This window comes from Telopea speciosissima, chromosome 3, assembly GCF_018873765.1.
Source record: "Telopea speciosissima isolate NSW1024214 ecotype Mountain lineage chromosome 3, Tspe_v1, whole genome shotgun sequence".
Classification (NCBI taxonomy): domain Eukaryota; kingdom Viridiplantae; phylum Streptophyta; class Magnoliopsida; order Proteales; family Proteaceae; genus Telopea; species Telopea speciosissima.
The window spans coordinates 68,832,471-68,859,519 of NC_057918.1; the positions used below are offsets into that span (position 1 = coordinate 68,832,471).

A 27,049-nucleotide genomic window follows, 5' to 3' on the forward strand; every position below is an offset into this window, starting at 1 on the left:
GGAACAGTGGAACATTTCTATCGATTCACGGATCCAATTATCAATTCTTAAAATCATGAGTAGAGTTTATGATTGAGCTCCTCTCCAGGGATTCCAGTACGCCAGGGAACAGCCCTAGACATGCACCGAGATATATACCGCACAGCCCAAACCTTAGATGTCCTTGAGCACTCCCTGGGCTCTGAGCTCCCAGGAGAGGAACCAGATCCGCCGACTCACATCGTGACAACTCATGCAGCTGTACCTTTCCATCGCAATATGAAAGAGAAAGGAGGCTCCAAATTGCAAATGCCCAAGTGGAAGAAAATTCAGAGTATTAAACTGACCTAACCTAAAGGCCAGAATCCAGATTGAGTTTCTCATGGAAAGGACTTTTCAAAGAAACAGTTTCTAACCTTTTGGAAGAATTTTAGAGATTAGAAAATAGCTTTGGATATAAAGGGCGAAGAAAGGTACAAAGCACGCTTTGTCAGCCATTAGAGAGCAGCTTCAGTGTAGAGTTTACCTTCCCATCTCTGCTCTGGTATTCAAATAAAATATTCAAGACATCATTTCTTCTGTTATTATAGGGAGACCTGGGTTTGTGTGTATATCTTCTCTTTTGGTGATTGAGAGAGTGGGAAAAAGGCAAAAAGTAGTGATTCATTGCACTGAGTTTCTGCTACGAACAGAAAAAGGCAAAGTTGGATTCCATGCTCGAATTTGTTACTCTAAAAAAAAAAAAAGATTTTGCTCCTAATTGGAGAGGTGAATTGGGTCTGTTCATTCGTCTTCTGGGTCGTGCATTTCATTCATGGTTTTGATCTCTGCAACAGTCCAACATGGTGGAGTTTCTCTGGATTGTTCTTTAACGAGTTATGGACTTAAAGAGGTATGTAAAAGTTAAGTCCTTTCGAAGATTGAACTTTTCTTTTGTCTCAAGTGATTGGAATTCATTCAGCCTTGAAGAACTACACTTTTGAGTTTGAAAGAAAGAACAGAACATGAACACTTGTTTTTGTAACATTGGACTTTAATTGATAGCAGAAGGAGATCAATCATTCAGGTTTCCTTTGTTTTGGAGGTTGGAAGTTTAAGATTTTGATTCACTTCAAATTTTTGGTTATGGGTGTTCTGTTCCAATTACGAAGTGTGGTATCTTTCCATGAATACCGTAGCAGGTTTGTTATCTAAATCAACTAAGCTTCTTCCTGCTCTTTGCTCCTGGTTGTCGTTTTACTTTCAAACCGACAATTAGAATGCTGAAGGTCTATGAATTAGAGAGAGTTTCGGTTCTGGGGTTTACTGGATTTGTTTTACTGTTAGCTCTTTTCCTGCCTTCTGGTTCCGAAGGATTAAACCCGGAGGGACAGCTCCTCCTGTTACTGAAGAGTAGCCTTCATGATGACTTCAATTATCTGGGTAGTTGGAATTCTAGTGACCAGACGCCATGTGGATGGATGGGTGTGAATTGCACACTCGATTATGATCCAGTTGTATGGTCCCTCAATCTAAATTCCATGAATCTCTCAGGTACCCTATCACCGAGTATTGGTGGTTTGTTCCACTTGACTTACCTTGATTTGTCGTTCAATCAGTTCTCTGGGAGTATACCTAAGGAGATTGGAAACTGTTCGGTTTTGGAGCTTCTTAGTCTGAACAATAATCTGTTTGAAGGTCTTATTCCTATTCAATTGGGTAATCTATGTAATTTAAAAAATTTGAATATATGCAACAATAAACTCTCTGGACCTTTTCCAGAGACGCTCGGGAATCTTTCTTCCTTGGAAGAAATTGTAGCGTTCACTAACAATCTCACTGGGCCACTGCCTCGTTCACTTGGGAATCTCAAGAGATTGAAAATTTTTCGAGCAGGTCAGAATGCAATTTCTGGAAGCCTACCAGCAGAGATTAGTGGATGTGAGAGCTTAGAAGTACTGGGTCTTGCACAAAACTCTTTAGGAGGTGAAATACCTAAAGAGCTTGGAATGCTTGGGAACTTGACTGATCTGGTCCTTTGGCAGAATCAGGTATCTGGGGTTATTCCAAAGGAGCTTGGGAATTGTACAAACCTCAGGACTTTTGCTCTGTATGAGAATGAGCTTGTTGGTGGAATTCCAATTGAGATTGGAAACCTGAAATTTCTGGAGAAATTATACCTCTACAGAAATGGGTTGAATGGGACGATTCCAAAGGAAGTTAGCAATCTTTCTCTGGCAACAGAAATTGACTTCTCTGAGAACTATTTGACAGGAGAGATACCAGTGGAGTTCAGCAAGATAAAGGGTTTACGTTTACTCTACCTTTTCCAGAACCAGCTTACGGGTGTTATCCCTGACGAACTTAGCAGCTTGGTGAATTTGACTAAGCTTGATCTTTCAATTAATTACCTCACTGGTCCTATTCCTGTTGGATTTCAATATTTGAGAGAACTACTCCAGTTGCAGCTCTTTCAAAACTCACTAAATGGTAGCATTCCTCAAGGCCTTGGGGTTTATAGCCAACTTTGGGTGGTTGATTTTTCAGAGAATCAGCTAACTGGACAAATACCCCATCATCTGTGTAGACAGTCTAACTTGATTTTACTGAATCTAGGTTCAAATATGCTGAATGGAAACATCCCTACCGGAGTTACAACATGCAAATCATTGGTGCAACTTCGTCTCTCTGGAAACAGGCTTACAGGGAGTCTTCCTTCTGACCTATGCAAATTGGTCAATCTCTCTGCTGTTGATTTGGACTCAAATAACTTCGGTGGGCCTATTCCTCCTGAAATTGGGAACTGCAAAACATTGCAAAGACTTCACCTATCAGCTAATTACTTCATGTCTGAGTTGCCAAGAGAGATAGGAAATCTTTCCCAGTTGGTTATCTTTAATATCTCATCAAATATGCTTACTGGGCAAATACCACGAGACATCGTCAATTGTAAGATGCTTCAACGACTTGATCTAAGCCAGAACAATTTTGTCGATGCTTTACCATATGAACTTGGAACCCTTTCACAGTTGGAGCTTCTCAAACTTTCAGACAATAAGCTTTCAGGGAATATTCCCATAGCATTAGGGAATCTATCCCACCTGACTGAGTTACAAATGGGTGGTAATGCATTTTCTGGTGGCATACCGCCACAATTGGGTGCTCTTTCAAGCTTGCAGATTGCTATGAATCTTAGTTACAATAATCTTTCTGGGGAAATACCGCCAGAGCTTGGGAATCTCATGTTACTGGAATTCCTCCTGCTGAACAACAATCACTTGACTGGTGAAGTTCCTGACACATTTGGAAATCTGTCAAGCTTACTGGGGTGCAATGTTTCGTACAATGACCTAACTGGATATTTACCTTCCATTCCACTGTTCAAGAACATGGATGTCAGCAACTTCATTGGCAACAAAGGGCTATGTGGTGGACCTCTTGGTGACTGCAGTGTATCTCTGTCTTCACCCTCTTCCCCAACACAATCAAAAGGTGTTGCTGCCCCTGTGGCTAAACTCATCGCAATAATTGCAGCGGTTGTTGGTGGGATTTCTCTCATTCTAATTGTAATTCTTGTATACTTCATGAGGCGTCCAGTTGAGATCATTGCTCCTTCTCAAGATAAACAGCCAGCTTCTCCTGTCTCAGATATATACTTTTCCCCGAAGGAAGGGTTCACTTTCCAGGATCTGGTTGAAGCCACAAATAACTTTGATGACAGTTTTGTTATTGGAAGGGGGGCTTGTGGAACAGTGTATAGGGCTGTTATGGAATCTGGACAGATAATTGCTGTGAAGAGACTTGAATCTAATAGAGAAGGAAACCATGTTGACAACAGTTTCCGTGCTGAGATTTTAACATTGGGAAAGGTGAGACATCGGAATATTGTGAAGCTTTATGGCTTCTGCTATCACCACGGTTCCAATCTTCTTCTCTATGAGTACATGGCGAAGGGTAGCCTTGGTGAGTTGCTTCATGGGGAATCCTGTGGCCTCGACTGGCAGACACGGTTCATGATTGCTCTAGGGGCTGCTCAGGGGCTTGCTTACTTGCATCATGACTGTAAGCCTAAGATCATTCACAGAGACATAAAGTCAAACAACATTCTACTTGATGATTGCTTTGAAGCTCATGTTGGGGATTTTGGATTGGCTAAGGTGATAGACATGCCACAATCCAAATCAGTGTCTGCAGTCGCAGGATCATATGGTTATATTGCCCCTGGTAAGCTAGTTTCTTCCCCCACCTCTCTCTCTTAAAACTTCTGGACAAGCAGCATTTAGTGAATTGTCTGTGAAGCCACTTTACTTTATGGTATCAATACATTGCCCTAGTTCTCTGTTTATTATATTCTGCAAAGGGATCTTAGTTTGACATTGAAAGTTATATTGAAATCAATGTCTGTTATTGTAGTATCATATTATTATATTACCCCTAGTAGGTTTATTTTTTGTGTTTTTATGCAAATATGTAATTCATATTCCAAAATTACTAGATGACTTTCGTTGTTTAAGTAAAACTGACTAAAGCTTCCTACGCTCCTTCCTTGTCTCCTGTTCTTTCTTCCTTTGACAACCAACCATTTGGCAAGAGCACTACTCCTGTGTACTGCCAGTGTCACTCAAGAATAGGTTAGTTGAGAAGACTGATTAAATGCACTTGAGGTGTACCCAGACTTGGTATGCTTTCATGATTGCCCATCAGCACCACACTTCCATAATACTCCATCTTAGTTATACTTTCCATCTGCTGAATACTTTTTACCAATCTCATGAGTTAGATGCATTTAAAACTATTCATTGTGTCCTCTTGAATACCATACAGAGGAAAACAAAACTAATATTCACCTAGGATACAAATTTTCTTATGTGAAATATGTGACAAAACATTCCCTATTGTCATTTTCTGGCCGTGTGGATACTGCTGGATGCTTCATGTATTTTTTCCATTAAGAATAAGTTAACACAGAGAGATAGAGAGAAGGAAGGAAGGATTGAGATTGGCTTTCTATGGGCTCCTTGTACATATCTGTTCTCTAATATATCACATTGAATTGTTTCCATAAACAATTATATGTATTAGCTTGAAGCAAAATCATAGTTATAGTCACACCTAAGCCTACCTTCATTTATTTAATTTTTTTTTTTTTGGGGGGGGGGTGTTGAGGAGGGACATAGCATTGTACATATGCAGACATGTCTACCTTTCTAGCCTTAGGGTTCTGGGTTAGACAACTTATGTCCATGCCTTTGTTGCATGGTGTGGAACAATGAGAACCTCCAATGACCATCTCAGTTCATGCTAATCCTTTAAGACTTTCTTATGAAATATAAGATTTCTTCAGATGTTGTATTCATATCATTAACACGAGGAATGATATCTATACCAATAGATGTCTTAACCAATCACATATCTATAGCCATAAGTATCTTATTTTTGTTCTATATGTAATACTTATAAGGGAAAGAGAATGCTACCTGGTTCAGGATGCGTGCAGTGTGGGGCCCCTGTGCCCAGACCCAGGGCCGCGCGTAATGACCGCCGCATTTCTGCACTTCCAATGGGGGCGTGACGGTCAGTTCGCGTGGCTTTGTGTCTAGGCACAGGGGCCGCGCGCCACACACAACCAGGTACCGTTCTTTCTGCCTACTTATAAATATGAATTTGTGCTTCATCTTTGCTCTGGTTTTACTTATTTTGGTAAAGAACTCTTCTAACTAAATTCATCCAAATATTTGCTAACCTTGAGCAAATTCATAATTAAAGGATAAAATTTCAAGAGTAAAAGTTGCATGTCCATTTGAGAATTATAAGTTTACTATTTCTGATAAATTGCTATTTATTATCTTTTATTTTGGTGAATAAATATATTACCAACCCCAGGGGGGGCGGGGAGAAAAGGAGGGGGGAATATACAAGAGAGAGGGGGAAAAGGGGGGGGGGGGACAAGAACCAACAACCCAACCTACGCAGAGGTGGTAGACTGTAAAAGAGACAAATCAAGACCCCAGGAGACAACAAAATGCCTATTCCTTGGGGTATCCAGAAGGTGACTGTGGCTATTTATTATCTTAACTAATACATACCATGAAATAGATGTAATATTTTCGACCTACAGGAGATCAATAATTCTTTGGATCCATTTTCAAATTTATTATGAGATGTACCTATTTTTATGGAGATTTTGAAGGAAAAGTATAATATTGCTAAAAGAACATATCAAATACTTAAAGAACATATCAAATACTTGAATAAGTGTAACCAAGGCTTGATGAATAATGGATCTTTGTTATGTTTGATGAATAGAAAAAGAAAAATTGTTCAGAGATATTATTATTATGTTTGTACTTGGGCTTATTACAAAGATGCGGGACAGCAACCAAGAATCGTCCACCATGGAAGGTTTTGGAGAAGAGTTGATATAAACAGTTCATAGTTACGACCAGTTGAGACCTATTGAGGATATGATAGAACTTCTCTCATGACAGAAATGGAAGGACAGCCCTAATATCAAATTGATTTTGCTGCACAAGCCAAATAAATCTTCTTGGGGATCAAAATTAATTCTTGACAAGATTCCACTTATGGCTAAATTAGGGCTTGGAAATAGGTTTTATAAACTAGCTTGAGTGGCCACTTTGGAGAGGATGGTCTTCACTAATGTATCCTTCATTGTTAAGATCCAAGTTTAAACATGAGATGCTCAACTCATTTCTGATCTGTACAACAGTACAACATCCAATTCATAGTATTCACCTGTTCTGATTGTTGAGATTGAACTACACTATTTCTATATCTTTTGTTGGCATATGGAAGGAAATATTTTGGATTGCTTTTGTTTTCTTTGCTGTTCTCTCACAAGCTCTAAAGGGCATACCCAGTGCACAAGGCTCCCGCCGCTGTGGGGTCTGGGGAGGTCATAATATTCTCTCACAAGCTCAAGTTAATTAATTCACTTTCAGGCTAACGTCTTTGTTTCTTAGCCAAATTTTACTCCTTTTTTTTTCTATTTTTAGAAAATCATCATGTTCATGCCTTGTAATTGATGGATAATTTTACTTGTTTTGCCATCAGAATATGCATTCACCATGAAAGTTACTGAAAAATGCGACATCTATAGCTATGGGGTTGTTCTATTGGAGTTGCTGACTGGCAGAGCACCAGTACAACCACTAGAACAAGGAGGTGACCTTGTTACGTGGGTGAGAAATTATATTCAGAACCATTCTTTGACATCTGGGATTCTTGATGCTCGATTAAATTTAGAAGACAAGAGTACTATTGATCACATGATTACTGTCTTAAAAATTGCTTTACTCTGCACCATTATGTCACCTTTTGACCGCCCGACAATGCGAGAAGTTGTGTCAATGCTGATTGAATCTAGTGAGCTGAAAGGGGACTTTATTTCTTCTCCAATTAATGATAACCTCCCTTTGAAGGATGACTTCTCATGATTGAATCTACTGCCTTAAATTAAATTAATTATTCTTTTTTTGTTGCTGATTCTTCCTTGTATGATTTACAAAAAATAAATTGATAAAGTTTCTGTACATTATCTTGTAGATTATATTGGTCACTCACCTCTGTTATCAGCTTCTGTGGGTTCAGTGTCACTCAAGTTATGTATCCCCATCTGTATCTCCATCTCAAAGAAATACAATGGAAATTATGATATACCTTATTTCTGGCTGTGCCATTCTTACATTTGAGATTCTGGAAGTCAATCAAAATTCTGGAGCCAAGATCAGAAAGAACAAAATAAGGTCGGTATTACACATTTTTATCTAGTTACAGTTACATTAATAACAGAAATAATAATAATAAGCTGTGCTACATAAATTGTCATAGAATAACATGTGTCCTTATGCATTTCATAAACATAGATATAGAGACATCCATGTGGCCCATCTTGCCTCGTGTAGTGGTGACACAGAGGTCTTGTAAATTGGTCTGAACTCTGAAGTCTTTCAGATATACTGCTCAAACTCCATTAAATACCCCGAAGTATCAATAACCGGTGGCGGTGATAGTGAGTTATCATGACCTACGAATCTGCACGTAGTAATGGATGTTTTTTTTTTTGGGGGGGGGGGGTGGTAAAGGATATTCATGGATGTTTAGACTCACATAAATGGATCAGATGGTTTGATAGGCGTAGTCATTTGTGATTGAATGACTTTAGTCCACCTTGGTCCTTGTAGGTTCCTCATTGCTTGCCAAACTATATGTAACCAGAATTGGTGACGTTTTTCATTGTCACCAACTCATGCTTCCTTGCCACATGGCAGACATGGGACTAAAGTCCTTATGGTAGAAGACTCCACATCAATCTCACAGTTCAAATTTCAGAAAGAAGCAAGCAAGAAAAGTAGTGAAAATGAGTTTAAAGTTTCATAAAATTACAAGAGTGCCATTTCACTATAATACTATATAGTGACATTTAGTACTTCTCTGTTCTCTTTATACTCACTTTTAGGGTACTTTCACTACTTGTTTGTTCGATCCTCTATTCCATGGATACACTCACCTGTCAATTTTGCCAAAAGGTAAAATGCTAACAATGAGAAACTGTTGCTTTTATGCAGCCTGCTTTAGTGTTTTTACTGAAAGAAGGGAAATTCTCATTACAAGCGAACGACCACTCAATACACTCTTCGTAACATGTTCTCTGATATAGATCCTGTACCCTGCCATATTATTTCAGAAGCATGTGATGTTCTCAAAAGCTTTCTTTTGAGCTTGTCCAACCAACTTGGTTGGCTGTGTTTAGTTTTGAGTACCATTGGTGAGGGAATCTAGATCTGTCATGGCACTACTGATCCGGATTGGAATCATGTTGAACATCTGATTAGTGGGAAAAACCCTGATGTTGCCAGTGGATAGGCCTATCTGCTGTGTATGATAAATTGGATCGGTTCTTTCTATTACCCGATCCTTTATTATTATTATTATTATTTTTTGGGGGGGGGGGGGATTTTTTTGGGGGGGGGGGGTTAAGTGATTGGATACCTGATCTGGATTGGTATTTTTAAAAATTTCAGCCAAAATGTATGCCCATAGTATTACTAGATCCTAGTAGTGATTTGGCATCTTTGGGGTGTTTTTTCTTCAATTAATTAAGCCACAGATATTTAAGTAATTTGTTGAGTCATTAGTAATCAAATGAGTTCTGCCAGTAGTCATACGAGTAAGTATTCTTGTTTGGGTCTTTATCTTTGAGCTAAGTATATTTTGAAAGGTATTTGAGATGCAAATCTGGACAGGTTTAATCTAGCATCTTGGGGAGAAGGGGGGGGGGGGATCTAAGTTAGGAAATGGCTCCTAATCTTTCATCTCTTTCTAACCTTTTATTGTTATCTCCCATGTCTTCCTTTCCTCGTTTCCGTGTTGTCTTGAAAAAAATTGGGGAAGATTTCCTTTGGGATGATTTGGAAGGTCACAAGAATTTTCATGAGCTGGGTTGGGACCACATAACAATGCTGAAAGACACGAGGAGGTTTTGAGTATTAGCCCCTTTTGGATGGTCAACTAAGTTCTTCCATCCAAATCATTGTGTGGGTTTGCTGTGGAGCAGGGAAGCTTATGCAGAGAGGGACCTCTGTCAAGCGTGGGAAAATTTCGCCATGAGAGACTAATCAGGTGCATGGATCATATTGTACAAATCCGTCAATGGGAGTTGACAAGTGTATCAAAGCTTTCATGGAAAAAATGACTGGAGAATCTGGAGATAGGAATGGGCAATATTATTTTTTGGACTGACGATGCGACGAGATTAATTTCTAGACATTTGTTTTAGATTGGTCCAGAGGTGCCACTATATTGTATTCTTATGACTTGGTTCAGGGGAGATTATATTTGTCCCCGGCTGAGGAATGTTAATGGTTGGGAAGTTCAAAAATTAGTGTTTTTGTTAGAAGTGCTGCAAGGGGTGAGTATTTTTCTGGATAATTCCTGAGGGAGAATATAGCCTGATGAATATCAGAGGATGGCAGGTTTTCTGTTAAATCATTGCTTGTCACATCAGCCTGAAAATTTGCAAAGAGGTGGGGGCAGGCAGATTGCAACACAAAGTTGCAGATCCCTAACAGATGCTGTTTATGTGAGATTGCTGAGGTTGTGACTCACTTGAATCTCCTGTTTCTTGGTCTTGGTAAGCAGTTATTTAGAAAGGTTTAATCAGAAGCGGGTCTGAGAGACATCTAAGTTGATTTTGAGCATTGCAGTGATGGATTTGCTCCCATCTTGATCTTCTGCTGAGCTAATGTCCGATATTCCAAGTAATTTACTAAATTATGGCTCAGAGTTTCATCCTCCATGTTACACTTCGCCTCTAAAGTGAGCCAATAAGATTGCCAAGACAAAAAAAGGGCGTACCCAGTGCACGAGGCTACCACAATTGCGGGGTCTGGGGAGGGTAAGCCAGGGAGCCATAAATCCTCCATAAATTCATGAGTTACAGAGTTTACAGATGACCAGCTTAGGCCTTAGAGAGGTAAATAATCTAGTTTGAAGCACTTGCATGTGATACTAATCTGTGGATATGAAGGTTCTTGGTTGAATACTTAAGGTCATCTACTCCCTCCCTTTTCTTTTTATGTTTTAATTAATTTTCTTTCTGGGAGATTCTTTTTCTGGGCAGTATCTTAATGATGGAGTTGAGATAGCTCAACGACCATGTTTTCGCCTATTTCTATCTCTAAATGATGACTTTTAGCCTGTCAGATTAACTTACCAATGGCCTCCCAAAATATTGTATTTTGTGCTTCGATTTTTAATGGGTATTACTAGGAGATGGCAGGCTTGAGCACTGTCACTGTATATTTGGGAAATGTAGAACTGCCCCTACAGATTAATACTGTATGCAGCCACAATATTTGTCTATTTGACTAAAAGAAGTGGGTTCTGCAGTTCTGCAGAGAAGCCCTTTTTTTTGGTGGGGAACAGGGTTTGGGGTGGATGTGCTGTGTGTTTTATGCTGTTATATGCTCATCTCAAAGTGGCAAGATGTCAGGACTCAAGACATTTCAAGAGAGACTTGTAGGATCCACACCAACAATGCCGGAATAATGGGGTGAAATTGCAATATTATTTACCTCGATTAAGTTGTTTTACCAGTTCGATGTATATAAATGATAGGTTGTTTAAGGGCTTTATGCCTTTCTAGTTTGGTCGATGAAAACTATTGTTGTATGATGTTTATTCAGGTTCACATGCCCCTATCATGTCAACTACTACAACATCCAGTCCTCCACCCTAATATTTCAAGAAAAAAATGAACTTCTTATAAGTTGAAGTTCAATAGAACTGACCATCAATGGTTTTTTTTTTTGTATTTTTTTATGAAAGTGTAATCACACAAACCACACACCAATCCCAAAAGGTTAACCGACGTTTAGGACTGTGGAATGGCAGATATACATAACACACACTCGCTATCAATGTTGGATGAGCTTTTGTTCTTGCTATGCTTTTTTGTGACATTCCTGTCCCCTTTCCCTTGAGTTGAATTATAGCTTACATGAAGCCCCTACCTAATCTGTACTCTCAAGTTTCTTATCTTATCAATAATGCTTTGGGTTACTATCTCCAACTGCTAGTTTAGTACTGCTGATTATATGACCTCTTGAGATCAATTCACAGTGTATGATGTATCCCTTTTAGATCGGTCATTTTCTTTCTTGGCACACAAAGACAGGCTGAAAATTTCTCAACGGATTGGTCGTCTTAAAAACCATACTTGGTGCTCCCCCATTGGTCCAGATGCTGGTGTAGAGACCATGCGACCAAGTAGCAATCTCATGCCCTTATTAATAATTTACATTTATCCATTCTCAATATTGATTCGATCCAATCATGTTGGATCCGATTAGAAATGATCTTTTTAACTCTTTTTTGGATTAAATAATGGAATTTTACTGAAAAGAAGAAAGCAGGGGAGAACTTCTGTCAAAGGAAGAGAATACGTCAATGTTTGTATTTGATATGCATTCTTGCATTCCAGGTTGATTTCGCTTTCTCAGATGATAAAAATAATATGAGATAGATTAAGGCAAAACAAACTAGCAAGCTCAACCTGATCGATCTCTTGATCAATCAATTTCATGGATAGACAGACCTAACCTACCCTAACCCCATGCCCCTGCAACTACCTTCCTTGTTCATGCAATCAGTAGTAGTTCAGGAACTAGTAGGGTACTCCACTATTGGACTTGGGAAACATTGTATGTGTCAGACCTCAAAAGCAATGCCCATCCCTTCTCAATTATTGTTCTAACCATACATAAATGTAGATTTAATCTAAATCTTTCTCTAATATTTTAATACATCTTTTTGTCTCCCCATTTATTGCTTCTTTTTCATTTTATAAGTTTTTCTTTGATTAATAATATATTCTGATGCAAAATGGGCTTTGGTCTTCTATGATTAATATATTCTGATACAAGATGGGCTTCGGTCCATTGGACTGTTTCCAACTTCTCAATTTACTATTTTATTTTATACCCAAAGAAATGATACAGTAGAGCAAGCTAGGAAACCCAGATTTTATTTTATACCCAAAGAAATGATACAGTAGAGCAAGCCAGGAAACCCAGATTACAAGGTTTAACATGGTCCATCCATTCCCAATAATTGAGTTGACCTGTGAAGGGAACCGATAGAGTACAATCTTTTTAAAGCAAATTTTTTTTATTATAAAAGATTCCAATCAGAAGGTTTATACATGGATATACCCTGTGAGTCGACACGTTGACATCTTAGATTGACATGTTTGCGCGTGAAACGACAGTTGGGGTTCCATCGTATGGGGACTCCACTCTCTCTCTCAAATTATCTTCTCTCCGTTCTTTGACCGCTACTTTAACGGACTAAAACAAAGGAGGACCTATAAAAGGGCAAAAATAGGTTACGTAGGTATTATGGTTTTTTCCACTTCTGGGAATCCACGCCTCCTCAGTCACGAGTCATGAGTCACGAGTCACGAGTCACGAGTCACGAGTCTGTAATATTTATGTTGATAGAGCTGCTAAAGAGACGAACAACGATCGAAGATTTTTTGGTTCGAAGTTCTAGGCGGACCTCTCTCTCTCTGTGTCTGGCATTGCATCAAAGATCCTATAGGCAGAGGAAGTCGGTAATCGTAACTCATGATTTTGGGTTTTTCATCTTCCTTTGAACGTTTCGGCTAGAAGACAATAAATTCAGTGTGGTCATCCAAATTTTGGAGGAAGTCCTCGGGAAAGATCCAAAATGGATTGTTAATTGCTTCCCTGTGTAATAGAAAAAAAGAAGAGCGGGTTTTAGGGCTTCGACACCGGAAGGTTACGAAGGGAGCAAAGTGAGAAACCAGGGGAAAAGAACAGAGAAATTTACGGTGGCGGATAATCGCTGATGTTGTAGTCGTGATCTCCCATGTCGGTTCTTCAATCCCAGGTGTTTATTTGTGCATATTCTCCCAAAAACTCGTCTTCTGCGCCTCGAAGGTTCTTGAATTCATAATCTGATCTAACTACACTTCGCGTAAGTCTTTAGTCTTCTTCGTATGTTTTTTCCTCTGAGAATAATCTGGATTTTTCTGCTTTTCTTTCTCCACATCTGTGCTTTTCTGATTTTGTTATTCAAATCCAGTGTGGCGGTGGAGAATGAATCACTATGTTCCGGATTCTGAAATAGAAGAGGAAGAGTTGAACTTGAACCCGAGGCTGTTGGGATTACCCTGGCATGGGAAATTGAAACTGTAATCTCCTCTCACTTAGCTTTCTTCCATCCTTCTGTTAGTTTTTCAATTCAATTGTTATGATTTTTAGTAGTTGTGTTTGAGTTTGATTCTAAGCACTAGAACAGTATAGAGGAAGAAGAGCTCATGGAGCTGGTATGGCAGAACGGTCAGGTCGTTCTCCAGAGTCAGAGATCTCCCAAGAAATCGTCACAGAAAGATGCAGTCTTGGACGTCCGATCGTCTGCAGCGGCGGCCGAGGAGGGTGGTTCGCGTCATCTGTTCACGCAGGAAGACGAGTTGGTTTCATGGACACACAACCCTTACCCTCTCGAAGATTCCTTCGATCGAGATTTCGGTGCTGATCTCCTCTACACTTCTCCGACCAGTAACTTCAGCCACTCCAGCAGGGTTAGTCATATTCCGGTGGTGGCGGCTCCAGCTCCACGGTCGCCGCCAATCCCTCCTGCGAGGCATGTGGAGCAACTCGCGAGGGAATCAACGGTCATCGGTTCGAAAGAGACGCCGTCAGTGGGGCCCAGGTCCCGGGACGGCGTGAGGAGTTTGGTGCCATTTTGTGTGTGCGGCAGTATGAGCGGCAATACAGTGACTACGGATGTGGTGGCGGGAGAAGAGGTGAACTATGAGCCAACTATGACGTCATCTTCCGGCGGCTCCGGTTGCAGTGTAGATTTGTTGGTGGGACCACCGACAGCTGACCATAAACGAAAGGGAATAGGAGCCGACGACGCCGAGTGCCACAGCAAGGTTTGTCTCTCTATCTTTCTCTCTCTCTCTCTAGAGGGGCTTGTTTCTATTGTGCGCTAGGGGGGTTATCGTCGCAATGCCGATCATCCTCCAGGACCTCCACCGCTGTGAACCACCAAAACAGTCGCAAACCAGAGTCATGGCTCATCGAACAGTGGTGGAGGCTCTGTTTGACACGTGGCATAGTTTTGCGGGGGAATTTCTAATGTGTGGGCCTATTTGATTGTGAGGTCCACAGATGCAAACAATCCTGACCGTGACATTTCGAGGACCATAGTGCTGGCTCAATTAGGCCATCCTTAGGTCGTATGAGAAGAACGAACGGCTCTGGTTGAACCTCTTGTTGCCACATGGAAGGTGGGACACTTCGAAGCGAAAAGTTGCCCTTTTAGCCACCGAGGGGCCAACAGTCAAAATTTTCTAAGCGTGGGAACTGTCATGGTCTAGGTTTTGTCGGCACGTGGCAACTAATAATTATAGGCATTTACGGGAAGCACCGTTCAGGCTCTCTAGGAGCAGGGGTAAGATGGACATTGCATGCGGTGATATGTCTGAACCGCACAGATTGCCACGGGCAGCGCGCTGTGCTAAGGAGCGTCGTGGTTCTTCCATTTTCAGTTAATTCTATTACTTGTTAACCCATTGGTTAAGAAAAATTAAATGACCATTATGCCCTCAAAATACCAAGTTATTCCATTCCAAGGTATTGGGGTGGATGTTTCGCCAAAGAAGCAAACAGATCGGGTACGATCCGTTATGAACTTATGATCGGATTCTGATATTCCATGATCGAATATGGATATCCTAAACGGATACGGATGCGAATCGAATTCAGATTTTTGACTATCCATTTACATCTCTACTTGTGTAACCCAGACTTTCCTCCCCTCACATATGATTCACTCTCAATCCATGTCTCTCGGTTGTTGTAATCTCATGATTTTCATTTCTTCATTCCTTAGAATTTGTTGAATATTCAAAAACCCTCAAGATCATTAATTGTTTAATTTTTTTTATTATTAGTTGGATATCTATTCGGATTAGATAATTTTTTTGCCGGATTATTTGAATATTTTTCCGGACATCCTTAAACGGATACGTATATCCCTAAACGAATATGGATGCAAATCGAATTCGAATTTTCGAATATCCAATTACATCCAATGACAGGTGTTGTGATTCATTTTGATTAATATATTGTTGTTGTAATGCTGTATTTTTTTCCCTTCCTGTTGCAAAAAGGATGAGGAATCCGTGGATGTGAAAAAACAAGCTCGTGGGTCGACATCAGCAAGAAGAGCTCGTGCTGCAGAAGTCCACAATCTCTCAGAGAGGGTCTGCTCTTTCTCCACTCTTCATCTTTCTCACTTTGCTAGTTTACATGGTTATATATATATATTCCCTCTACTAGGCTCAGGAGACTGCTGCAGAATCCATATGATAGAGGTTAACAAAGAAGAGGGGGAAAAATTGCTATTTTTTTTCTCAGCTCTGGCTATCCAAATAGCTTTAATGCAGTTTCCTTGATTTATTTCATTCTTATACTGCATGTTCTTCACATGTAGAAGCGTCGAGATAGGATAAATGAGAAGATGAAGGCCTTGCAAGAACTCATACCCCGATGCAACAAGGTCATTACTGTCAGTTATACATACTTCCATTAGTATCTGCAATAAATTGTCAAGTTATTCTCTAGTCTAAATTTTGCATATTGTTTTTTTTTCCCCCAAATTTCAGTCAGACAAAGCGTCGATGCTGGATGAAGCAATAGAGTACTTGAAGTCTCTACAGTTACAAGTGCAGGTATACTGTTTCTAGCTTCCTATAGTGCTTTATTCACCCCCCCTGTCTGAGGGTGGTTGAGGGGGGGGGGGATAATTCTTGATTTCTCATCATCTATCGAAATCTTTAGATAGAATCTTTCCTATGCCAGGACCCTTCATAAATGAAATTTGAGGGCATCTTCCCTCCTTAAAACCTTCAAATTAACAGATGATTTTCTTTCATGGCAATGGTATAGATGCCAAATCTCAGGTCTTGGACCTCGGCCAAGGTCTTGCCTCAATTTATTTAGGTTTGCAGAACCCTGAGCTGTCTGGGCCAAATTTTAGGTTGGGAAATGTGCACTATTGATGTTGCATGAAGCTCATTATTGGGAATGGGGTAACTGTATGCACATAAAATGTGCGGATGGCATAGCACTATTGATGTTGTATGGAGCTCATTGTTGGGAATGAGGAGACTGTAATGTGCTTAAGTAGAGATTAGCATGTTGAAATAAATGACTAACAAGACTGGAAGGAAAGAATCAAAGATGAGTACATTGAAGGAAATTTCAGAGTTGCACAAATAGGTGGGTGATTAGTGGGAAAAGGATATGGGGTGCTAATAGTGAACAGTTACTATAGATTTAAGTAGAATGGGGAGTTAAAAATTAGACTTGGCTGTTTTGGATCGGAATTGGCTGAGCCCGGTCCCGATACATGTCATTCCGGAGCGGGTGATCGATACAGGGATTCTAGGGTTCAGGCAGAATTTTGCCGATTCCAAACCGATTCCGGCCAATATGGATTGGAATCTGATAAGAATCGGATGGAACCAATTCCTTGTTTTAAAACCCTGGGTACCATTGTGTGCTCTAACCATGAAGCACCAACTTTTAGCTGAGTGAGAATAAACCAGAGGAGTGGTTTTCACATGTAAAATCTTTTTCCTAACCGAAAAGAACATGGATCACCAAAGGTGGTGACTGCTATACGAGCAAGTAGAGTTCACATTGCATTCACTGCTGTTATAGAGCTCCATTAAGTTTCTTTTTTGGTGAGACTTCCAAATTTCCCTCTTCTTGTCAAAGGCATGCAGACTTTCACTCACTAATAGAGGAATTCATTTGGAATATTTTTCAACCATCAAATCTTTTTATTTTCTTCTGATTATTACTGTACGTAATTTATCATTGCTTGATGAAAAGAATCCTGACCATTTTGAGCAGATGATGTCCATGGGATGCAGTATGGTTCCTATGATGTTCCCCGGTGTCCAGCAGTACATACCTCCGATGAGGATGGGGATGGGGATGGGCATGGATATGGGTATGAACAGACCAATGCTGCCATTTCCTTCGATGTTAGCTGGCTCAGCCATGCCTAACCCAGCTGCAGCAGCTCATCTTAGTCCAAGTCTCCCTTTGCCTCCATTTCATCTACCCGGTGTATCTACTCCTGATCAATCCAGAATGCAAGCACCGAACCAGTCAGATCCAGCAAAGAACTCCATGGGCGTCCAGAGTCTCAACCAGAAACAGGTCCCCAGTCCTGCTTCCATATCAACAGTACCTTGGCCCCCACCAGATGCAGGTATCACCTCCTCAGGTTTGCGTAATCCTTGGTTATCTTTAACATCAATTCTTGGCTACAGTTTGCTCTCACTGGCATCAATATCATATCAAAACCATCAATTCTTGGCTACATTTGTTCTCACCAGCATCAATATCATATCAAAACCATCACCATTTGTTGCACTAATCACTGAGATACTGTGCAATTAGAAAGTCATGTTTATGTTGCAGAAAATCACATGCATGATATCGATACTAAAACATGGCTCCCTAACAGCTAAGCTTTGTCAAAGCTCTCCAGCAGAAAAACATGTCTTCACCAGCTAAGGTTGACCACTAGCACACTGGCTTATCCAAACACACCAACCTCTCAGGCAGTCAGAAATCATGTTTATGTGACAAAACATCACAGGCATTGAGATACACATAAGCACATGTAACAAATCTCTGGAAATGCCTCCTTGCTGAGTTGTTGAAGGTTGGATTCATAACAAAGACCCGACTTAAAAACCCACTTGTGCCTGCTAACAACTGACTAACCATGCAATCCACAGGACACACCATAATGGCTGTGTCTCATAACACTGTCCTCCTGTGGACGTTGAGCCAATAGCACACCATCCGATGGCCTGTAGTGCTTGGGCACCCAGCCCAACACACAGGCGGGGTTTGGGTTGCGTGCCCAAGCACTACAAGTCGTTGGATGTGCGCTACACTCCTGTCGTGCTACAATGGAGCCCACCACATTGCGACTCTGGGGTTAACAATCTCACCTCCAAAAACTCCTCCAATCGGGTTGTTGGGACCAAGCCTAGCCTAGCCTGTCCTATCCTGATTGAACGTCAGGCTAGGAATTTTCAATCCTAGCCTAGATTGTATAGGCTCAATAGAACCAGAGCAACCCAATGCTAGCCCAAAACACTTAAACATGTTCCTTAAAATGAGGTATATGGTAGGATTCAAACAATAGATTTTGGGATTGAATCCTCCCTTCATGAAGGATTGGGGTTGGATGGGGTTAGAGGTGGGATGGGGAGAGAGTTCCCTGAAAGGCAGTGTGGCCACTGCGGGGTCAATGGAAGCATGCACACAAGCATCAACAGGGGTAGGATTTTCTCCTTTCATAGTGGTGGGGTGGTCATTTTGCACCTCTCTATGTATGGGCACAAGGGCCACACTGCCTTTCAGGGTTCTTTTTCCCCAAAATATAATACACCTTTCTTATTCAAGGAAAAAAAAAAAAAACATTGTATGATTGATCATATAGTAGAATGTAACAGGCCATTCTAGCAAATAGACTATCCAAACTTACAAAAGGATGCTAATGCAACTAAAACTTCCTGGTTGAGCTTGGAAATACCTTATTTTGGTCAATGATGAGTTTTATGGGCCTTAAGTCACTTGTTTATGGGGATAATCTTATAACAAGCCTAAATTATAAGCCCATAAGGTGAGGGATGAGTTTACTTTGGGAGAGGGTTGTCTCCGTCGCCCGATTGGGGATTTTGAAGGGGGGGTTGTAACAGTAAACTGGGTGGGACCATGCAAAAGGTGTTGGGACACTGGCATCGTGGGCATTTTTTCTCCATTTGCTTTTTTCAGTGTCTCAGTGTCTGAGAGTGATTATGAGTCAAGTTTTATCTCTTCTCTTCTACTATTTTTATTTTCTCCTTATTATTAGTTATTCTTATTTGTGGTATCTTAAATCAAGTTTTAGATTGCATTCTTCTTCAATATCTTTCTAGTTACAATTTTGTTTTACTTTAAACTTCACATATTAATTTCTAATCTTATTTTTTTTCTAAACTTTCACATATTATAAGCCCACCTGATAAAGGAAACTACGTGTCCGCTTGATAACCTTACGGGTGTTTCTGTTCTGGTTATGTGCTGAGAAACAGCAAAATAGTTTTTTCATTTTCTGTGCTAAGAAACCATTTTTTATTCGCTTGATAAACCTGTTCTTGGAAACAAGCAAAACTTTTTTATTTTATTTTTTTAAAAAAAATTAATAAAAGGATATGTTTGGCACACTTTTCCAATTTTACAAAAGAGCATAGTGAACGAATTTAGGAGTTTTTATCAGGCACATTTTTCCAATTTTCAGCCAAGAAACGACAGAACATGTCCAACATGTTCTGTCAAAAGTCTTCAGGGAGCATAAATTTTGATTTATGTTTCCAAAAACAGTCACAAAAAACACTTCGTTATCAAGCGATTTTTAGGTGTTTTTTCATTTCTCAGAACGGAAAAACACCAGAAACTGTTTCTCGTAAGGTTATCAAGCGGGCTCTACAATTTCAGAGAACCACTTTGGTTTTATGCATGGAAGATGATAGATGGAAACTATTTTCCTATTTAGGAGGCTTATAGAAAGACATGGAGTGGACAAGAAGGATGTCCATATGATCTTTATTGACATAGGAAAAGGATACGACAGAGTTGTAGAGAGTTAATCTGGAATATACTAGAGAAGAGTAGGCTGAGGTGTACGGTGTACCAATGTGCACTCTCCTTAAGACCTTATTTACCCCTACAGATGCAACCAGGTGTATGCGAGTTGTCCTCCAAGATACAACATCCTTGTCACTTTCGGTAGTAACAGTACTCTCCGCTACTACAAACTCCTTCGAGAACTTCGGAGTTGTACTCAGGCAACATAAGTTTGTGAACCAATCGGAAAAACACTATAGCGATTCTTCAATAAATGGGCATCATAACAGCATGAGAGAGAAAGAGAGAGAGAGAGAGAGAGAGAGAGAGAGAGAATATATCAAGAATTTTTTACATTGGTTTTTGAAGGCACCCACTACTTCTATTTATAGAGGTGGATGCATCCCTTCAAGGCACCCCATGGAATGAGTGTGTCCATTGAAAAGATTCCAATCCAAGCACTCAAATGTTAGTATCCCTTGAAGGTACCCCAAGGTGTAGGTGTCTCTTGGTTCTAATGGATTAGATTAAAAGATTCCAATCCAAGTGTTGAATGCATCAATGCAAATGGATATGTCACTTTAAAGAAACATGTTCATTACATAAAAAACTTAGTTAAGTAATTAAATCCAAAAAGGATTAATACGTGACTAAGCCTAAAACTGAGCTAACTTTGAACAAAAAAGAATAACCCAAAACCAGACCAACTTTGAACAAAATATATATATATATATATATATATTAAATAAACCATACCACACTACCACGACATGACTCGGCTCATCGTATGCGCATATGCCTCTATCATTTTTCGTTCAACTTCCAATGCATTGCCCAAAAGCAAAAACTCAAGAAAACTAAAAACAAGTCTTATGGGAGGGAAACCGACAAAAAAAAACTAAAACAAAACAAAAAAGAAGAGACTCATTTTTATTGAACTTTATATTATTAAATACATTTAATTAATACAATAGTTTCACTATTAGTTTCTTTTATTGATTGGTAGACATAATAATAACTACTCAAACATTAGAGAATTTATAATTTATGAAAAAGTATCCTCAAAAAGATTACCATGAATACTTCTTCCAATAAGCTCCATCTCTATGCTTGTTGTAATATATGCCATCCTTTCTTACCTTCCTATAGCAATGTCCATCAAAGGTATTCCCACACTTATACTGCTCTTTTCTACCATTGAAGATCTCAAAACTACCTTGTTTATTCCTCCAATGCATGTTACACCAAAAAAGAGTAGTTGAGAAGAAGTTGAGGTCAAAATTCCAATAAAATTCTTGGCCGAACCCAAGCGTATGCAGACCAAGATCATCATCTTTGGATTTGCAATGAATGTCTAATTTCTCATTCGGATCTAAGTCATTAATAACGTACACAGTATACGTTCCCTGTACAAAATATGGCTTGGACAAGACCAATGTGAAGGCTAGAACAAGGAAATACTTCAAAGTATTCATGGTTTTTGCTATTGAAGAGGCTAGCTTCTAGTGTAGTTCGATCTAGGTAACTAATTTCCTCTCCTTTAAATAAATTTCCAAGAGATTTAGATAAGGTGAAAGTTAATTGATTGGAGAGAACTCAAGCTAAATTTGGATGGTCTTAACTAAAATGGTAGCTAACTAATCCCTCTACCATTGATTTAGATAAGGCGGTGAAAGTTGGCTAAGACGTTCTTGGTAACTAAACCCTCTACCAGTAGTGATGTAGCCACATCATCAAAACCTCAAATGGCTGTTAACTTGACTTCCATTAGGGATGTAAATGAAGAATTTTTATTCTCTCAATTTGCCTGTCCGCACTTGACGTCAAGTACATCTAACATAGGGGGCGGAAATGATTATCTTACCCCCTACTTGAACACACTGTCAAAGGTGGGGTCCACCTCCCTCTATTAGATATATTTGACGTCAAGTACGGGCAGGCAAATTGAGAGGATAAAGATCCGTAAATGAATAGCCAAAATCCGTTTTTGTATCTGTGTTCGTATCCGTTTAGTATTATTCGAATCCGTCTGAAAGCTAGCTAAATGGATGCGAATACAGATAGACTATAGCTATCCGAAAAGCTATATTTACATGTAAACGGATAAAATATCCGATCTCTATCCATGTCCGTATCCGTTCGAAAACTAATTGGATGCATCCGATGCGGATGTAGACGCGGATATAATACTATCCGAGCCAAATCCAATCCGTTTACATCCCTACAATGGGATGTGTCAAACTGTTGTTGGGCTTGGTGAGCTGGCTAACTGTAACTGACATTTTCCCTTAATTAATGAATTTCCATCCTAATCATTAATTCCTACTATTTTGGCATGTCAATTCATCATAATTAATATATATATTAGACATAGTTGGGGACTGATTCAGAATTATTTAGCTTTGACCTTTTCTAAACTTCCTGCAAAACCATTTAAAGGACAAGTTTGGTGACCAAGAACTCAACCAGCTCTGGAACCCACTACACCTAAAGCTTCTCCAATATTTCATAAAAGCATGAATACCTTGAAGCTCATCCTTGCCCTAGCCTTCACATTGACCTTGTTCAAGCCATATTTTATGCAAGGAGAATACAATGTGTATGTTATAAATGACTTGGATGGATTTGAATTGGACATCCACTGCAGATCCATACATGATGATCTTGGTCCTCATAAACTTTTGTCTGACCAGGAATTTAGTTGGAGTTTCGGTCTCAGCTATATCGAAAATACAGTTTTTTGGTGCAAGACGGATTGGGAGTTTGGACATTGACTTTTTGAGATCTTCAATATGAGAGAAGAGTTTCGTAAGTGTGGGGATTTTTTAGGCATTAATGGGCATTGTTATGGGAAGGTAAGAAACGATGGTATATATTACAACAACCATAGAGATGGAGACTATTGGAAGAAGTACTCATGGTAGTATTTCTAAGGATATTTATGCATACATCAATAAGGATCTTTGCACCTTACTATTGCTTCTTGATGAAAATTTAATTTATAATATTAGACTAAATTACACCAAGGGTAACTCGGTTGACATATTATGTTTGGGAGGGGGGTATTCTTTTGCCTATTTTCAACTTGAGCTCATGTTCTCTGTGCCGCAGTGCAGGCTGCACTCAGACACATGGGCCTGCCACTCAGGGGGGCAGGGTGGTCATTGCTCCCACCCCCATGTGTCTGGGAGCAGCCTACACCCCCGGCACGGAGAATATTCTCCCTTTCAACTTTGTCTATACCACCACCTTACCACCACATCCTACTTAGACAGAACGGATGTGGACTTCCAGCTAGAGAGGGTTAGTTTCATTGTCACCACCGTCTTCAATGAGCAAAGCACCATTGGGGCTTGCCGCTGTCTTCCTTGATGATTGGTTGTTGCCCTCTGCACCTCTCGCTTCCCCACCCGCAAACCTCTCTCTCTCTCTCTGTCTCTCGCCCCCATCCTCAGATCCCTCCATGTGGCCCCGCGAAACCCGTAGGGGTCTCACTGGATTAATGTGTATTAGAATTCTTTGTTACCTAGTCTTATTAATAATTATAATTGTATATTAGTATACAGATTTTGTATGCACCGCTAGTTTTCTGATGGTTAGGATTTCTATGGAACTCGCAAATCTGGGCATTAGGAAAACAGATTTTTTCTGGTTGAAGTCACGACTTAGATTTAGGGATCTAGGATCCATGCATTGTTATAGCTCTTTGTCTTGATGATCTTTGAATAATCTTAGTGACACCTTTCTGAAACTGATCTACCATGAGAATAGGTAAGGATCAGGTAACAATTTGACGAAGGTGTTAGATACCCGATCTGTCCAATTACACTGGTTTGCCCAACCTAGTGCCACCAAAAAAATCTGAAATTGGCCCAAGCAATTTATGAAATGTGTCGGATTCAAGCCCGGACTGAATAATATTCGTCATTCCCAATGTGAAGGTTCTATCCGATGGTTGTACGATCGAGACCGACCGATTAATAACCCAACCATTTATAACCCATGTAAAATCTCTAATGGGCCTAAGTATAGGATCATGGGTTTGCTGCCAATCTCAAATTTGCATGAACTTATGTTTAGAGTCCAGTTAAAGTATAGCTGAAGTTTTTTGTGTCGTAGCGCAGCCGGCGCTCAAACACATGGGTCGGGCTTTTAGGGGGGCAGGGTGGTCATTTCACCCACCCCATGTGTCTGGGCGAAGCCTGCACCCCCGTCACAGAAAACATTTGGCCTAAAGTATATTTCTTTTTTGTTTTTTTTCCCCTACCATGGGGTAAGTCATTTGGGTTCTAAAAATGAGAAGATGGTAGGTAGGGTTCACTCTCTCTTGCTCATATGTCCATTTTTTCACCGAAATGAATTCTACCACGTGGTAAATGAAGTGACTTTTTTTTTTTTTTGGGGGTAAAAAATTGAAGTTTTTTTTTTTTTTTGGTAAAAAAAATTTATTATCTAAGGAGCAAAGTTCCCGTACGGTCAGCAAGCAAGAGGGGGAGTAAGGTCGGGGGGGGGGGGGGGGGATTGAAAACCAAGAAGAAGCAAGTTGAGAGTCTGCTGAGAGTCTGCTGCAAGGGAAGCTAACCTATCTGCAGGCGCATTAGCCTCTCGTAGAGTATGTACGAAGAGTACTCTTTGGAAAGAAAGAATGAGAACCCTGCAGTCATTAATTATGGTAGCTATTCTCCAAGGAATGGTTTGTGTGATGCCAATAAGGATATTCACCACAGTCAGATTATCACTTTCGATCACCAGCCTTTGAATTCCTAAAGAGATAGCCATCTTCAATGCTTGTAGAATTTCTGTAGCCTCCACAACCAACGCATACGTTGAGCCTATTCCAATTGAAAAGCCACAGATAAATGAAGCAGCATGATTCCGACATAAACCTCCTATACCTGCTCGTCCTGGGTTACCTCTGCTTGCACCATCTGTATTGAATTTGACCCACTGAATGTCGGGAGGATTCCATCTGATCAACCTGTGGATCTTGACTGATGTGCTTGTGAAGTTGCTGAGCTGATCCTTTGCCTTGGCGGTTGCTTTTAGAAGTATGCTGCTTGGGGTGAATCTAGAATGTCTGAAAAGGCTCAGTGTGCTGCTCAATGGTTCCCCCCTCCCCCACATCAAACCCACCAGGGGTTTAAGGCAGGGCGACCCTCTATCTTCTTACCTGTTCGTTCTATGTTCTGAGGTACTATCCACACACCTGGCAGAGGCGCAGTGAGATCGCAAAATTAAAGGAGTACAGATTAGTAGAGGGGGAGAGAGGATTTCTCACATGGCCTTCGTGGACGATCTTATCCTCTTTGGGGAAGCATCCATGAGGAAAGCTAGAGCAATGCAGGAGGTCTTGTCGACTTATTGTACACTCTCAGGTCAGGCTCTCAACATCACCAAAATCAGAGCACAATTCAGTCCTAATGTGGACTCTGTAGTTAAAAGGCATATGAGAGAGCACTTTCAAATATCCCCAACTACATCTTTGGACACATACCTCGGCATCCCTTTTATTAGTGGAAGACTCTCCAAACATCACTGTACTGAGCTACTAACCAGGGTGACAAGGAAGCTTTCACATTGGAAAACCCAGTTCCTAAGCCCCGCAGGTAAGCAAGTACTTATACAATCCACTCTATCTGCAATACCACTCTACACAATGTCCTGTTTCAGAATCCCTTCAGCTGTCCATCATTCCCTGCATTCCATTAGTAGACAGTTCTTCTGGTCCAATGGACCCAGCTCTCTTGTTCCTACTATCTCTTGGAAAACAATCTGTTTACCCAAGAGGTTAGGGGGTTTGAATATTAAGCAATCTGCCATTACGAATCAAGCGTTGTTGGCTAAGAAAGGCTGGGAGTTACTAACACCCTCTTCTTCTCTTTGGGCAAGATTGATGAAATCCAAGTATTTCCCCAATACATCCTTCTTTCTAGCCAAATGCCCATCCACTTCTTCTTGGGGATGGAAGTCCATCTGTTCATCACATGACCTCCTTCAAAGAGGAGCGTTCACCCAAATTGGAGATGGAATGTCCACCAATCCCTGGCTGGATTACTGGATTCCTAATTTTCCTCCATGGTCCGCCCCATACCCTCTTCCCCTTCATGCTCCTGATAGAGTTGCTGATTTTATTCATCTCTCCATGAATACTTGGAATAGAGACCTAGTTTATCATTGGTGGCCACCTGATACTGCATATGCAATTTTGTCAATTCCCCTACCAATTTTTCCTGTCCAAGATAAGTTAGTTTGGCTAGGGACTGCATCAGGACATTTCACTGTAGCCTCAGCCTACCACATTGCCATCTCAGGTTATCAGCCTTACCCCTCCACCCCTTGGCTACGCATTTGGCACCTCCCCACCTCTCCGAAAATACAACACCTTATCTGGAAAACAATTCATGACAGACTCCCCCTCCCTGACCTTCTTAACCGGACGGGATTCAATCTTAATCCCATTTGCTATCTTTGTTCCAATCATTTTCAATCCTCCCACCATCTACTTTATGCTTGTCCGATTGTACAACACATCTGGAATCAGGCGGGCTTGATTCAATTCTTCTCAAATCATGACATTTTCTCTGCCATCATCAACGCTGTCAATCTGAACAAGTCCAATGATAGAGACACCAAGCTGAAGATTTCTTTTTTCTGTGCTATTATGTGGTTTATCTGGGTAAACAACTCATGGTTGCATGAATCGGGACCTTCCAAAGACCAATGAAAATTGTGCAATAAGTTAGAGCCTAAAATTTGACCAATAGAGGTTGCCCTATTTTCCATGGAGCCATTTTGATTCCCCACTTAACATGGCACATGGGAGAAATTAGGGCCAA

The 27,049-nt window shown here is 40.3% G+C and overlaps 1 protein-coding gene and 1 pseudogene across 1 annotated transcript; both read left to right on the forward strand.

The window, feature by feature from the left end:
- Nucleotides 1–1,015: 1,015 nt before the first annotated feature.
- LOC122655882 (probable leucine-rich repeat receptor-like protein kinase At5g63930) lies at nt 1,016–7,520 on the forward strand. Its single transcript, XM_043850255.1, has 2 exons — nt 1,016–4,182; nt 7,033–7,520. The coding sequence occupies exons 1-2, from the start codon at nt 1,239–1,241 to the stop codon at nt 7,413–7,415; spliced, it is 3,327 nt and encodes a 1,108-aa protein (XP_043706190.1). The 5' UTR covers nt 1,016–1,238; the 3' UTR covers nt 7,416–7,520.
- A 6,066-nt stretch (nt 7,521–13,586) lies between these two features.
- Nucleotides 13,587–17,856, forward strand: LOC122655463 (annotated as a pseudogene).
- Nucleotides 17,857–27,049: the final 9,193 nt, after the last annotated feature.